Below are 14,231 nucleotides of genomic sequence, written 5' to 3'. Positions count from 1 at the left end.
CTGAACAGCTGCAATTTGTAGAGGGCGAGTTGACAGTAATCAGTGAGAATATTGATTTATACTGCAGGAGGAATCCGATGAGCTATAAAGCTCTTTTTTCACGGAAGTCCAGTAAGTGGCACGGGGTCACTGATAAGGGAGGTTGACAGGTTTGCATCAGCAGACCCAGGCTCGCAAGTTTAAACCAAAGCTGTCCAGATGTTCATCGGCGGCGAAGATTCACCCCTCTGCTTGGTTACATGGGGGCCCCCCTCCCGACACGATGCGAACTTCCACAATGGGAGTTTGTTATCGAGCGACCAACTCCCCACCGGGGGGGTGGGGGGGCCCGCGCGTCGACCTTGGCCGCCGCGTGCGACCCCCAGGGCGAAGCTCCGGGCGGGGCACAACGGGACGGCCGCTCCGCCCGCACCGCGTGACGCACTCCGTCCAATGGGATCGCGAGCCCCTTCGGTAAAGGGAGGGGGGGGTTGAAAGTCATCCGGCCAGCCAATTGCGAAGCGGGGATTTCCGCATACGTCGACCGCTCTCCCCCCCTAAAAAAACAAAGACAAAGATCCCCCGTGTAGCCTAGTAACAGACTTGGGGCAAGTGCTGTTAGCGAGTCAGCAGCACCTATGAAGGCCGGCACTGTGGCCAATAATCTCGCCCGACCGCCTTTGTATTCCTCGAGTGGCCGATGTTTTTTTACACTGTACCGGGTACTCATTTGAGGCCGAGCCGACCTAGGAGGGGGGTGGTCCAGCGCCGGTTCAGATAATCGTCACCGGTGTTGGTGTTGGTGGCCGTGAGCGGGAATCGAACCCGGTTCGTAGCGCAGTTGAGACGCCACCTCTCCACACCAAAGATCCCCCGTATAGCCTTAAAGGACTGTAGGGGCAAGTGCTATCCACACCCCACTCCTCACCACCACCAACCATTGGCTGCCCGCGATTGACCTTGGGGCTTTCAACAACGGGGGAGGAGGGGGGATGGAGGGAGGAGGGGGGAGGGGAGGGAGGAGGGGGGAGGGGAGGGAGGAGGGGAGGGAGGAGGGGGGAGGGGAGGGAGGAGGGGGGAGGGGAGGGAGGAGGGGGGAGGGGAGGGAGGAGGGGAGGGAGGAGGGGGGAGGGGAGGGAGGAGGGGGGAGGGGAGGGAGGAGGGGAGGGAGGAGGGGGGAGGGGAGGGAGGAGGGGGAGGGGAGGGAGGAGGGGGGAGGGGAGGGAGGAGGGGGAGGGGAGGGAGGAGGGGGGAGGGGAGGGAGGAGGGGGGAGGGGAGGGAGGAGGGGGGAGGGGAGGGAGGAGGGGGGAGGGGAGGGAGGAGGGGGGATGGAGGGGGGACGAGGGGGGGGTGGCCCTCAACCAATGGGCGGCGAGGGAACCCGGCCGACCACGTGCCAGCGGGCTGGGCCAATCGGACGCGCGGACTCGCTACATAAGAGGCGCGCGGGGAGGAATTCCGTGCTCAGCTGCCAGAGGTGGACGAGACCCGAACCGCAAGACTTTGACGGCGCTAGCGAGACGTTAACGAACCAACAGCCATGGCCGGGATCATCGGGCGCAAAGTCAGCGACGTGTTCAGGAGCAAGGAATGGAGGGACTACTTCTGCAGGTGATGGCGGCCTGACTGGCGGCGGCTGTGGTTCTGTTCTCGGGGCCGTGTTGGAATGTGCAGTGGGTGACGGATTGTGGCGTAGGCCGCCATAACACGGCAGTGGTGGATTGTTCGCCGTGCCGAGTTGTAAGTGGATTGGTGATGGCTCCGCGTGTGTTTAACTTGTTGTTGGTGTTTATTAATTCGTGGCTCTTGCGGGTGAGCTGTTTTTCTATGTGGTGGGTGAGATTTGTACGGCGATGCTGTGTTCGTGTGTTCGTTGCGTGTGGGTGTTTGGTAATGGCGTGTGGCTTGATGGCTGTGTCGATTATATTATTGAGTAGTGGTGATGTGTGGTGACGTTTATGGTGTTGCTGTGGTGATGTGTGGTGACATTGATGGTGTTGCTTTGGTGGTGGCGTTAATAGTGAACAAGGTGGTGGTGATGGTCGTGATGGCGTTTGTGGTAAGTTGGGTGTTAATGGTGGACATTTAATGGTTTTAATGGCGTTGATGTTAAAAAAAAAGTTTCTGTTTGCAGTTCAACTCGGTTACCGAGATCATTAACCACTTTCCAGGGATGATGGGTACATATAGGGCTGCGTGGTGAAATTAAATGATGGTAATGCCTTCCTCATGGGTTCCAGACATGAGGCTGGAATTTACACCCAGTGTCGCAGATCGGCACTACCCTGAAATGGCAGAGTTGGCGAGGTGACATCTCAACTCGGTCCCCGTTTCGCCAACTTGCAGCCGAGCGGTGCGGCAAAGAACGACTTCCTTGACCCCCCCCCCCCCCTCTGTGTGCGAGGCCTTTGTGGGGAGCGGTGGCGCAGCGGTCAGCGCTACGCTGCGCTACGAACCCGGCGACCCGAGTTCGATTCCCGCTCATGGCCAGCACCGGTGACAATTGTCGGAACCCGTCCTGGGCCTCTCCTAGGTCGACTCGGCCTAAAATGAGTACCTGGTGCGGTGTGTAAACATTGCCACCGGGGGAGACAAAGGCGCCCGGGCGTGGTGCTGGCCACCCATCCCCTCGTGTGCCCTGCCGGCCATCATAGGTGCTCGCTAACAGCACTTGCCCCTACAATCTGTTAAGGCTACACGGGAAATATGTATTTATCTTTTTGTCCAGCGGTGTGTGTTGACAAGAGACTTGTAGAAGTTTAACACGTCGTAGGCTTTTTTTGTGGGTTAGATCGTGTAAATATAAATGTCATTAAATGGATGCCCGTTGTAATTAATATGCATTCATTACCCCCCCTCTGGCCTTCGCACGTGACGTCATCGCATCTGTCCCTCTGTTTAAGAACGGACCCGGAGGACTCTCCCACTAATCTGGCTGACACCTGATGAAGCGAGTTGTCATTGCTGCCGAAACGTCGTACTTTGATTGTAAATGTTGTGGCTTGGCTCTCCAACACACCGGTTAGTGCTGTACTAGTAACGGATTGGCACGTTCTGTTTACGTGACAAACCTTACTGATTGGCTGTGTCGGGTGGTGGCGGGTTTAACGAAACATTCATATTTACGCGATCTAACCCCCAAAATAACATCGAACTGTAGAAGTTAGGGGCCCGTTGAAACAAAACAAAAACATTTTTTTCAGAGGAGGCCAGACGAGACCACGCCAGATTAAACGAGGCCACCTTCTTGAAAGCATGACCTTGTGCACGCGAAGGTTAAACCAACGATGGGTGTTTGCGCAAGTCGGCGTGTGAAAGTGTTTGTCTGTGTGTTGGGAGGAATGATTGTCTTAAAGCTTTCGTGACTGCAGGAATTCGTACTCTTTGTGTCTTTCGGTCAAGTCACGGAGATGGAAAATTAATCGCGACATTTCGATCGCAACACAAGCAATATATATTTTTTCACTTGAGGACAATTGCTTGTGTTGCGATCGAAACGTCGTGATTTTTTTTTTTCGATCTACGTGACTTTATCGAAAGACACAGAGTAGGAGTGATTGTGTTTGTGTCCACGTGTCTGTTTCATGTATGGGGAGCGATAGTGTAGCGATTAGCGCTGCGCTACGAACCCTGGTCACCCGAGTGACGATTATCTGAACCGGTCCTGGTCCTCTAGGTCGACTCAGCCTTAAATGAGTACCTGGTGCGATGTGTAAACATCGCCACTATGGAGACCAAGGTGCTGACCACCCACCCCCTCGTATGCTGTGCGGCCTTAATAGGTGCACGCTAACAGCACTTGCCTGCCCAAACAATCTTCTATGACTATACGGGGGATCTTTGTCTATTGTTTTATCTCATGTATGTGTCCGGTAAGTGAGTTGGTTTGTGAGCAGTGGTGAGGTGGATAGCACCCTGCATCATTATCCCGTTTGCCTGCGTTCGATTCCCCGCCACTGAAAACATCCGTGTCGTGTGGTATCTAAATCTGTGTTGGCCTCCCCTAGGTCAACTCAACCCGAAATAACTGCTTCGTGTTTGTGTGTGTGTGAAGATCAGCACTGGGGAGGCAAAGGTGGACTGGTGTGGTGCTGACCACCCCCCCCCCCCCCTCCTGTGTCTTGCCTACCGAATTAGAAGCTCGCTAACAGCACTCTCTACATGGATGCTTACATTCGTGTGTGTGATATATTTGTGTGTGTGTTCGTGCGTCTAGATATGCACGCATGAAATAGATGTGTGTGCAATGGAAAATCGGTTGGGTTTTGACCTTGGTGTGTAGATTGGTAAGTCGTCTCTATAGAGACCGGCACGTACGTATGTGTGTGTTCATGCATGTTTGCTTTTGTGTGTCCGTGTGAGGTAAGGAAGTAGTGGCATTGTGGTTGGTGCACTACTCTTAATATGGCGATACCCGAGTTCGATTCCCACTCACAGCCAACATCTGTGATTGAATATCTGAACCGGTTGTGGGCCTCGCGTAGGTTGACTCGGCATCAAATGAGTATCTGGTGCAGTGTGTACACCGGTACTAATGAGGAAAAGGTAGCCAGGCGTGTTTGGAGCCAGCCATACCACCCCATCATTTGCCCTGCTGGCCTTAGTAGGTGCTCGCAGACTGCACTTGCCCCAATAGTCTTCTATAGGTTATTCTAGGGGTCTATTGCTAAGTATGTGCGAGGTTGAGTGGATGAGCAAGTTGATCATTTTCAACCCTTATTCGTGATAATTCATTAAAATCATCGTCGGCCGAAGATTATTCCAACGCTGGATGAAGGCCTCTCCAAGCTGCCGCCACCTTTTCACAATCCTGCGCCGTAATAATCCCCCCCGGCAGCTGCCCACTGTTGACTCCTCTCGGGAGCAATTTCATCCCTCGGACATCGCTCCATTTGTTATTCCTAACCATCTCCCCATCGCCCTTTCTCGCCATGGCGTGTCCCTGGCCTGAGGCCCACGCGCACTTTTCCAAACGGGTTTGGATGACGACACGAGCTTGCGTGCGTATTCTATGATCCATGTCCCTCGCTCTGCCTCTCTGCAATGTAATTCCAAGAACGCATCTCTTCTACAGTAATCGCGTTACTTAAATTATATTATATAAAAAACATACAATATTTGGGTTTAAGTAAATTTTAAACCTCTGTTATTTAGTGATCTGATACTTTACGTAATCAGTGGTCGGAGGCTACGTTTCACAACTCACCCTGCCAATGTTGCCCATGCGATTCACAGTTTTGGAATGGAGATGATTTGCTAAATCGTTGCGATTTATAGCAAAGATCTTAACTGATTGTCTATAAAAGACACATATGCAGGCAGACTGCAACTTCACAGCATGTTAAGTTGCGTAGAATGCTGCATGACTTGTTTGCGAGTTCACTCCCAAAAAACACTTTGAGCAATGACTTAAAAACAAGCAGTCCACTGTAGTTGTCAGTTCTGTGCTGGCCTCCATAAACAGCTTTGTTAAAGGGGGGGAAAGGTCAACGAGTCTTTAGACATTTGGTGCTACATTGTCGGTGGTGCGCTATCACAAATAACAACCACGAATATTGTGACCTTAAAAGGATACAAAAAATATGTAAAAGGTGACATTGGCTAGTAGTCCTTAACAGCACAGTGATCGGAGAGAGTAAAAACAAAGGTTTCAGACTGCAGTCTGCACCACATATGTGTGTTTGGGTTGATGGTTGTGTTGATTTATATTATTGAGTGATGGTGATGTATGACCGTGTTGGTGTGGTGATGGTGTTGATGGTGTTAATAGTGAATCAGATGGTGGTGATAGTGGTTGTGCTCATAGTGGTGTTGATGGTGAACATATTACTGTTTAATGGCGGTGGTGTTAAAAAAACTTTTCTGTATGTATGCATGTTGAACTTCATTTGCACCGTACGTAGCCAACCATGCTCATCGGAGCTGCGGGGGAAGAACCACAAACCAAACGCCAAAAGCAGTTGTAAAGCTCAACTTTATAATCCCACCTACCCCACCGCACCTTATCTGCACACTCTCAAAACAACATTTCTCAATTGCAGAAACGTCCTCGCACTTATCTATTACACCTCTCCAAGTGCAGTTTGTTGCTGGTCGCTTGGACCACTCTAAACCTTTGCCTATGTTCAGTAACCGTGATAAAAAAGTGTGAAATTTGAGGGCACGGAAGTTGTTTCCCTAGAGAGCATCGTCGGTACCGGTGCTCGTGCAGGCCCCAGGTTGGTATGCCGCATCTGACCTTGGCGAAAGGGACGCGCGGAGGTCGCCGTGCGTTCCATCGGCTCGCGAGGCTGGTGCGATTTTTATAATCGCGGCCAGATCTCAAAAAGGGGGAACGCTCGCGTATGCAGGGTCAGGGGAGGCCAGGCGGGTGGGCGGCCGCCCCAGTCAGGGGACATTCTGTAATGGGTTCAACCCGGGTCTGTGGACGTTCTGGTAACGGCAGGTCACGGCAAGAATTGATTTGTTTTTTTTGAACCGTGACGTTCATGGAAGAATTTGTCGCCGGTTCGGTCAGTTTGAATCGGTATGAAGGCCCTCTAACCTTTTCGATGTGGGCTCGTGACGCGAAGACAATAGGTTGGAATCCTGGTTTGTGGTTGATGCAGAGCCATCATCACCGAGTTCATTAATTTGGTCAAACAGCTTTTCAGGAAGCCAATGGCAGTTATTATATGGAGTGGCCTCTACCATGGGAATGTGGAATTTCTACTGCTGGCTTGGAGCCACCAGTAGGGACGAGCATCACCCCACATTCGTTTGTGCAGTGAGAGACACTTTTTGAGATTTGACTCAAACATAAACAGAAATTCTGCCCCAGGATAAGAAATCGTCAAAACAACTAAGAATATAAAATGCAGCTGGGTTGGAAAGAAATCGATCAACAACGACACTAGTTATGTGCACTGCCAAGCCTTATGCAAACAAATTTTATCAAAGTGCAGTGCACTAACCACAGACCCCGAACCACAGCTACATATGGACACACGTATAAATGTGTGCACATGTACATACACGCAGATACTGATGCACACAGCGATCCACATACACTTTACATTTATGATGCAAGTTGTGATAAGTCTGGTTACTCTGTGTCCTGACTTTTAGACAATGTGGTGCCACAGTTGGAACATACTTGCGTCCAGTGTCAATTGAGCAATATGGTTTTCATTTTTTTTTCCCCTTTGAAAACGAACGGAGTGAGCCAAACCAGTAAATGAGCCTCATGGGTATGCCCTCAACTGGAAAAACTTGGCAATGTCACATTCTCCCCCCCCCTTTCCCCTCTAGCCTGCATTCACCCCTTCATTACTTTACACGTTCTCCTGAAACCAATTCAGCGAGTGAGCCTAACCACTTTGCAAACGATCTGTTGGGGGAAAAAAAACTCAAACCTTGTGGTGCAGCGTTGGTGCTCAAATGTCGTTTAGAATGTTTGCGGAGCAGCATTGCGAGGTGAAGATTCAGATTCGTGGGGCTTATCTCCAGGCACTCTTGTTTCCGCACGCACGCCTAAAGTGTACAGGTTGTCAATCTCTACTGCTGGATGAAGGTCTCCCCCATGCCATGTGGGTTGTCTCGCAAGATGGTAGGCTCAATTTCGATTTAAAGCTTTCGTGACTGCAGGGATTCATCTTCTTGGTTCTTTCGGTAAGTCACGTAGAATGGAAATAATAAAATAATAAAAATAAAACATAATAAAATAATTCTCACGACGTTTCGGCCACAACGCAAGTATCCGTCCTCGGGTGGAGAGCAGGTCTGTCGAGGAGACAGTCTGAATGACTCAGACTCTGAAGAAGAAGACTCTGTCTGAGTCATTCAGATCTGCTCTCCACCTGAGGACGGCTACTTGCGTTGTGGCCGAAACGTCGTGAGAATTATTTGATTGTTTTATTTTTATTATTTCCATTCTACGTGACTTTACCGAAAGAACCAAGAAGATGGTAGGCTCTCGATTATCCGCGTGCGGTTTATCCGGTTTGCGGATTAACCGCGCACCTGAGATTTTGACAAATTAATAACTCGTGGATTTTACTTTATGCTAAAATTAATACTCTAAAAACAGTTACGTATTGTTATTCTTGCAAATGTTTATTACAAGTCACATGCTTAAACCGAACAAATATGCGCTCCGGTTGATCCGAAATCCACACGGTCGCCGCTATAGTACAGTAGTTGCATGACAACAGTGGGCGGAGTTTGATGTTGAAATAGCGTGGCTCTGAAACCCACTTAGTTGGCAAAGTCTTCTGCGCGGGAGCAGAAAAGTGTTTTCGCTGACCACGCATGTCCATCGGTCGATCGTTAGTATTCATTCTAATCGAATAATAGTTATTTTTGGATTTTCTGCGGTTTTGAATAATCTGCGGCCATCCTCCGCGTCATTAGCCTCTGATAATCGAGAAGTCTACTGCACTTGGCATTGCTCGGTGCAAGGTTGGTGAAGGCACGGAGCGTGGATGTGGAAGCATTACTGAGCAGCACAGCAGCGGCGTCTGCTGCATCACAGTCTGCTACCCTCAAGTAGCCGCCCCCACTGCCACCTATGACAACACGCCGTGCATTCATGGTCGCCCATCCAAGCGCTTAACCGGCCTCGACACTGCTTGGCTTCCCGAGATTTTATGAGTGGGTGCATTGCTGGGAGATTTTGGTCATCGTCGACCATGGCAATCCACTGCTGGATGAAAGCCACATCGATCCTGTGACGAAATGGTTCCCTCTCTTTAGCACCGGCACACAGGTGGATTTCATCGCTCGATTTGCCTGTAGGTTGTACATCAAGAAATGACGTTCGATTCTTGTTAACGCTCTCTCTTGTTTCGTCTCTCTCCCCCGGTTGACCTCCCCCGCCGGGCGCCTGACTGCCTCCGACACATGACTACCGCCGCTCCAGCACGGTAAGAGAACCTTGCTATTTTTAAAAGCGGGTGGATGCGAGTTGAAATGTGAGACTGGCGTGTTTTCTGTTCCCCGTCGCCTTCGACGCTAGCCGCAATGCAAACGACTCTCGTCGGCACCAGGGTTGTGTGTTCCCTTGCCTCCACATTTTTTTCCATGACCAAACAAACGTTTTTTTTATTTTGCCCCAGCAGTCTATAAATCTGGCCAGGTGGCTCGGCAATCGAAGGTTGCGATTTAAAATCCACAGTTGAGGATTAACTCGTCCCATCTCTCCGGGGTCGATTTGAAAGTGAGTACCACCTTGCGGGGAAGTCAACAGGGGTCCTGGGGATAGACTCGCCCACGCCATATGAATGTGGAAATTCCACCACTGGCTGAGGGCTTTTAAACAAGAGCTGAGCACTGCCCTCAATCGCACAGCAGTGCTAAACTTTGTCGTTAGAGAACGACCTACTGGAGAGGAGATACCACGGGAGCTACTTCTGAGATCACTTCAGGTAGAGGGCATCACTTTTCCAGCCCATTCTGCTTGGAAGTCGTGAATGAACAGAGAGAGACTTGGTCCCGGTCAAGTACATGGTTTGCGCTCCAGTGGTGGTGCGGAAATTAACGTTTTATTGATTGAAATGTTACTGGAGTGCTGCGGCAGTCCCCTTTGCGCTATAAGGATGCACAGCCGTCTTGTCAATCCACTGCTGGATGAGGGCCTCCCCACTGCAGTGTGGGTCACGGCGTGGATATGATGCGTCAGGTGTGAGGTCCTGCCTCGCACGTAAATGTTTGGTCTGTGGTTCTCGCACTGCACTAAACCCAGCATATCCAGAGTTTGATTCCTAGCTGTGACTAATGAGTGGCGAGGCGCTGTGCGATCCAGTCCTGGGGCCCCTTCCCACGTCACCTACGCGCCCACTAAACCAGTGCCGTGAAGTATGGTCCTGTAACCCCCTATAGCCGATACGGCGTGGGGAGGCCCTCATTCGGAATAAAGGTTTTATGGGTTGGATCGCGCAAGTCGTAAATGTGTCATTAACCCGCCACTACCCGACAGCCAATTTCGCGATCTTCTGCGAGGTGAACGTTGGCTTTGTTGGGGTCACCAAAATGACGAAAGCAAAAAAAACAATAAAAGAAACTACTGTACTGTATTGTAGCGATGCAAATAGAAATCGGAGCAACCGTAACAACAACCAGTTTAACACACAGTAGGTTTCCGCGACCAATATTATCCACAAGAGGTTTTATGGGTTAGATCGCGTAAATATAAATGTGTCGTTAACCCGCCACCGCCCGACAGACCATTAGTAAGGTTTGTCATGGAAACAAAACGTGCCAGTTACTAGTTGAGCACACCGGTGTGTGGGAGAAAATACACAACATTTACAATTTGAGTACGACGTTTTACTTGCAATTGCATTCGGTGTCATCGGGCGATTTTTTCCAAAAAAAATTACACAAAGCTTGTAAATTTGAGGCTGTTGGGGATGGTACGAGGCTGGCCGTGGCTTTCATGACGATCTCTAACTGTGATGCACACTCCTCTGTATTCTTTGCGTGTGAATGCAGCACTTCTGGGGGCCTGTTGTGAACTGGGGTCTCCCTCTGGCAGCCATCAATGACATGAAAAAGAGCCCAGAGATCATCAGTGGACGCATGACCTTTGGTGAGGGTCACCTCGTCCCTCGCTCCAAGTCCTGAAGCAACGTGGGCCAGGATCTTGTCCGGCACCCAGAATAAATTCAAGGGGTGGGGTGCCCCGGTATAATCTGTCCTCTTACTAAAACCTTGTTATTTAATTTTTAGATTATGTATTGATTGCAATGTTATTTATCTTGATGAAAGATAAGAATTGGTTTTTTACCCTTTTTGGCAATAAAACAGGTGTTAAGATGTTCAAACGCCAAATAGATACATTTTGCAAGGCATCAAGTCTGCATTAACCACACGTACTTGTGGCAAAACACTGTTTTTAATATCATCAGAGACAAAAGTGGTATTCAATAGCATTACATGTTGCAAATGGGATAAGGCCTAGTCTTTGTGGAAAATAACAGGGTCGTGCTAAATGTGTACGAGCACTGTAAAGGGACCATTTGAAACCCGGGCTGTGCAGTGCAAACATTCTGCTGGGGCTGGTGCGTTTCCGCCCAGCGTGGAGACGTGGCTAAAGCCACAAGTCCGCCTCGTTTTGCACGCTGGTTAAATTTTTAAGGGGTTTTTTACAACAACAAAAACAATTTAACACGCAGGCATTCGCAACCCAATGTTATTCACAAAAAATAAATGTGCTGGCTCAATTCACCCGCTTTTCTTGAAGCTGGTTGTTGTGATTACCGGCGAAACATCATGGTACTCGAATTGTAAATGTTGTGGGTTTGCTCTCCAACACAACTGGTGTGTTGAAGTAGTAACTAATTGTCACATTTATTTACGTGACAAACCTGACTGATTCGCCATGGCGAGGTTGACGACACATTGATATTTACTCAATCTAACCCAAAATAACTTTTATTCCAAAATAAAAACCCTTAATATTTGCGGGACATGGTGTTATCCACTTGCATTGTGTAGAGGACGATCTGAGTGGATGATGATGATCATGGCGGTGATGGTGAGTGACCGATGCTGCTGGTGAAGGTCACGAAGTTACCAACGGCGATGATGATGGCCCCCGATGTTAATGAAGTTGATGACGCACGATGGTGTTATTGATGACGGTGTGGTGCGTGCGTGTGTTGCAGCCCTGTGCTTGTACTCGCTGCTGTTCATGCGCTTCGCGTACAAGGTGCAGCCGCGGAACTGGCTGCTCTTCGCCTGCCACTTAACCAACGAGTCGTGCCAGCTCATTCAGGGTGGCCGCCTCATCCAACACAAGTGAGTAACTCCCCACTTTGGCTAACTCGGCTACGCGTGTAACCGGATTGGTTGCTTGGCATGTAGGTAAACTCGCTTTCATTTTACCAGCTAAGGCCCACTGAGCTACATAGCTCTTTTTCAGAAGCGATCGGGTTATCACAAATGATGGTTCGACGAAATGGCTTATCGTGTGGGCATTTATAGCAGCCATATACTATAAATGCATGTTCCTAAATGTTGAGGGAATAACCGGAGGAGCTGGTTAAAAAAAACTCTCACGACCATGGGGAGAACACGCAAACTCCAAAAATGCAGGCAATCCAGGTTGGGATTGAATCCACACCCTCCTGCATACCAGGTGAGGCAGATAACATCTCGCTACTGAGGCACCCAGGTAGGTACAGGTAAAGGTGCAGCCCTGCAATTACTTGCTAATGCTACTGCAAGCAGAAGGATTTTCACTCGAGGGGGCTCGAGATCCCCTCTCGACGGCCTGGAAGGGGTGGGAGCTCCCACACCTTACTCCACCACACACAACTTGCAGATCCACTAACTGTGCCATACCCATTTATGCTGCTGGTCGACAGACATGGGGAGTTAAGCAACTTGGACCATTGTCAGCTACCATGATTAGCAGATAACCAGTCGCTTTAACTATGTCCACAGTCTCTTTTCTTTCCGTGTCTCCTGCTTGTCTGCGTAGTCCTTGTTTTCTTTGACCCACTTGTGTCTGTGTACATCCCCTCTACGTCTCTCCCACGTCTCCCACGTGTGCCTTTTTTGGCTGTGCGTTCCTTGTCCGCCTCTCATCCGTCTCCCTCGTCCTCTTCGGGTTCTTTCTCGCATCAAGTCTCGTGTCTCTCCCCTCGCGTGTGACCCGCAGCATGCAGAAGGAGAAGGCCCTGAAGCAGCAATAAGACGCACGTGGGTTCGCGTGTAGCTGCTGTGGGGTCTCGGTGCACGCGCGAGCCAGACACACTCCGGTCGTCACAGCCCAACGCCGACGTCTGCCCAGATTCTACTCCCAAGACCGGCTCAGCCACTCCGACTCTACACCTCCAACTCTCCTCCCCTCCCCTCCCCGAAAACTAAATCTTAAGCGGAAACTCATTCTGGCAACGGTTTGTAGGAATAAATCAATAATTTTCACACACAAATTGATTTTCTTTCAATAAAAATGCACAAAGCCTGGCTTGTTACGACGCAGGAATGACGTTTTGAAAACATTTGCGGTGTTTGTGTTTGTTAATGTCTGCAACTGCACTGTCCCTCCATAAGACCGTTTTTAAATCGCGAATGGTTAACATTTAGCGCGGCATTATATGCTGACACGCGCACATATCTTCCGTTAAGCATTTTTAATTGTTTAGAAGACCCACGGTTGTAGCTTCATTTTTTTCCCCCCCCAGCAACCTCAATTAAACTCCAAACTATGACTACTGCGGAGGTCTTCGTGGTTGTGCTGCGCAGCTCTCGATGTGTTTTCTGGGTCGTTGCACGCGACGTCTGACGTTTTGCTCCACGCGCCGGTAGCTTGTGGGAACTGAACATTCAATCGAGTGTTTAACTTGCGCCAGCACGTGGCACATAACGTTGGACATGTGCCAATCGAATGCAATGTGGTACAAACCGAAAATGCTTGAGCGCTACACCATTGCAATTTGGCCGTTTTTAAGAGGTTAAATGTCAATTGATGCTCCACAATATAAGTGGTGAAAGTTAATGTTCACACGATATGCATGCACACATGTTTAGTGTATAGTGTAATATAATGGAGTGTTTAGTGTTCGTGTGTGCGCATGCATATGTGCGTGTATCACTCGCCAACGCAGAGGCTAATCCACACCATAATAAATCCACACCATGTTATTAAATGAGCGCTCGCACGGAAGTTTATCTGTCATGGACTTGGAGTTTGGGCTTGGCTTCGTGTGTGCTGGAACAGGACAATGTTTGTCAGTCATAAAAAATAAAAGGTGTGTCCACATACGCGTGTTTTTGGTGTGCTAAAATTCTGCATGACCCGAGTTTGCGTTGTGAAAGGTAGTGGTGCAGCTCTGCATTGCTGGGTCAGGCGACTGCTGGCAGATGAACCTCCACCAGAGGGCATTTGCTCTCGGGTATTTGATGTCTTGGGAGAGATGAAACAATCACCCTACTAACACAACACACGAACACCACCAACGTGAAATGAATGCCTTGCTAACAAAACACGACCACAACAGTGAAACGCACGCCTTGCTAACATCGCATTATTTTTTAAGAGTTATTTTTGTCTCGTTCAGCACTAGAGCATTGGGTGATTTAACCGATGCTGGGATGTGGGTGGCAGAGATGGGTGTACCCACTATGGGGCCCAAGCCAATTATTTTTCTTGTTTTGGTACCAAGTGAGATGGCTCGGACTTTAGCATAACCGAGATATTTAAATCGCCAATAAAAAAAAGAAACTGCAACACAATTCACCTTCAGTCACCATACAAACTGGTATC

The 14,231-nt window shown here is 49.4% G+C and overlaps 1 protein-coding gene across 1 annotated transcript; it reads left to right on the top strand.

Annotated features, from left to right (window-relative positions):
- Nucleotides 1–1,437: 1,437 nt before the first annotated feature.
- Nucleotides 1,438–13,727, top strand: MPC1 (mitochondrial pyruvate carrier 1). The gene is made up of 5 exons (XM_061574570.1): nt 1,438–1,591; nt 5,599–5,602; nt 10,451–10,547; nt 11,626–11,758; nt 12,624–13,727. The coding sequence occupies exons 1-5, from the start codon at nt 1,521–1,523 to the stop codon at nt 12,655–12,657; spliced, it is 339 nt and encodes a 112-aa protein (XP_061430554.1). The 5' UTR covers nt 1,438–1,520; the 3' UTR covers nt 12,658–13,727.
- The last annotated feature ends 504 nt before the right edge of the window (nt 13,728–14,231 follow it).

The sequence above is a fragment of the Lethenteron reissneri genome, chromosome 56 (assembly GCF_015708825.2).
Source record: "Lethenteron reissneri isolate LAM-NWPU_2019-01 chromosome 56, ASM1570882v1, whole genome shotgun sequence".
NCBI classification, from domain to species: Eukaryota; Metazoa; Chordata; class Hyperoartia; order Petromyzontiformes; family Petromyzontidae; genus Lethenteron; species Lethenteron reissneri.
Note: the sequence above shows the minus strand (reverse complement) of the source record. Positions and strands in the feature narration are given on the sequence as shown.

Bases quoted from the DNA above. Each gene is read 5' to 3' on its own strand.
- MPC1 (XM_061574570.1), top strand. From the start codon at position 1,521: ATGGCCGGGATCATCGGGCGCAAAGTCAGCGACGTGTTCAGGAGCAAG. The intron at 10,548-11,625 runs GTGAGGGTCACC...CGTGTGTTGCAG, and splicing joins CAGTGGACGCATGACCTTTG to CCCTGTGCTTGTACTCGCTG. The intron at 11,759-12,623 runs GTGAGTAACTCC...TGTGACCCGCAG, and splicing joins GGCCGCCTCATCCAACACAA to CATGCAGAAGGAGAAGGCCC.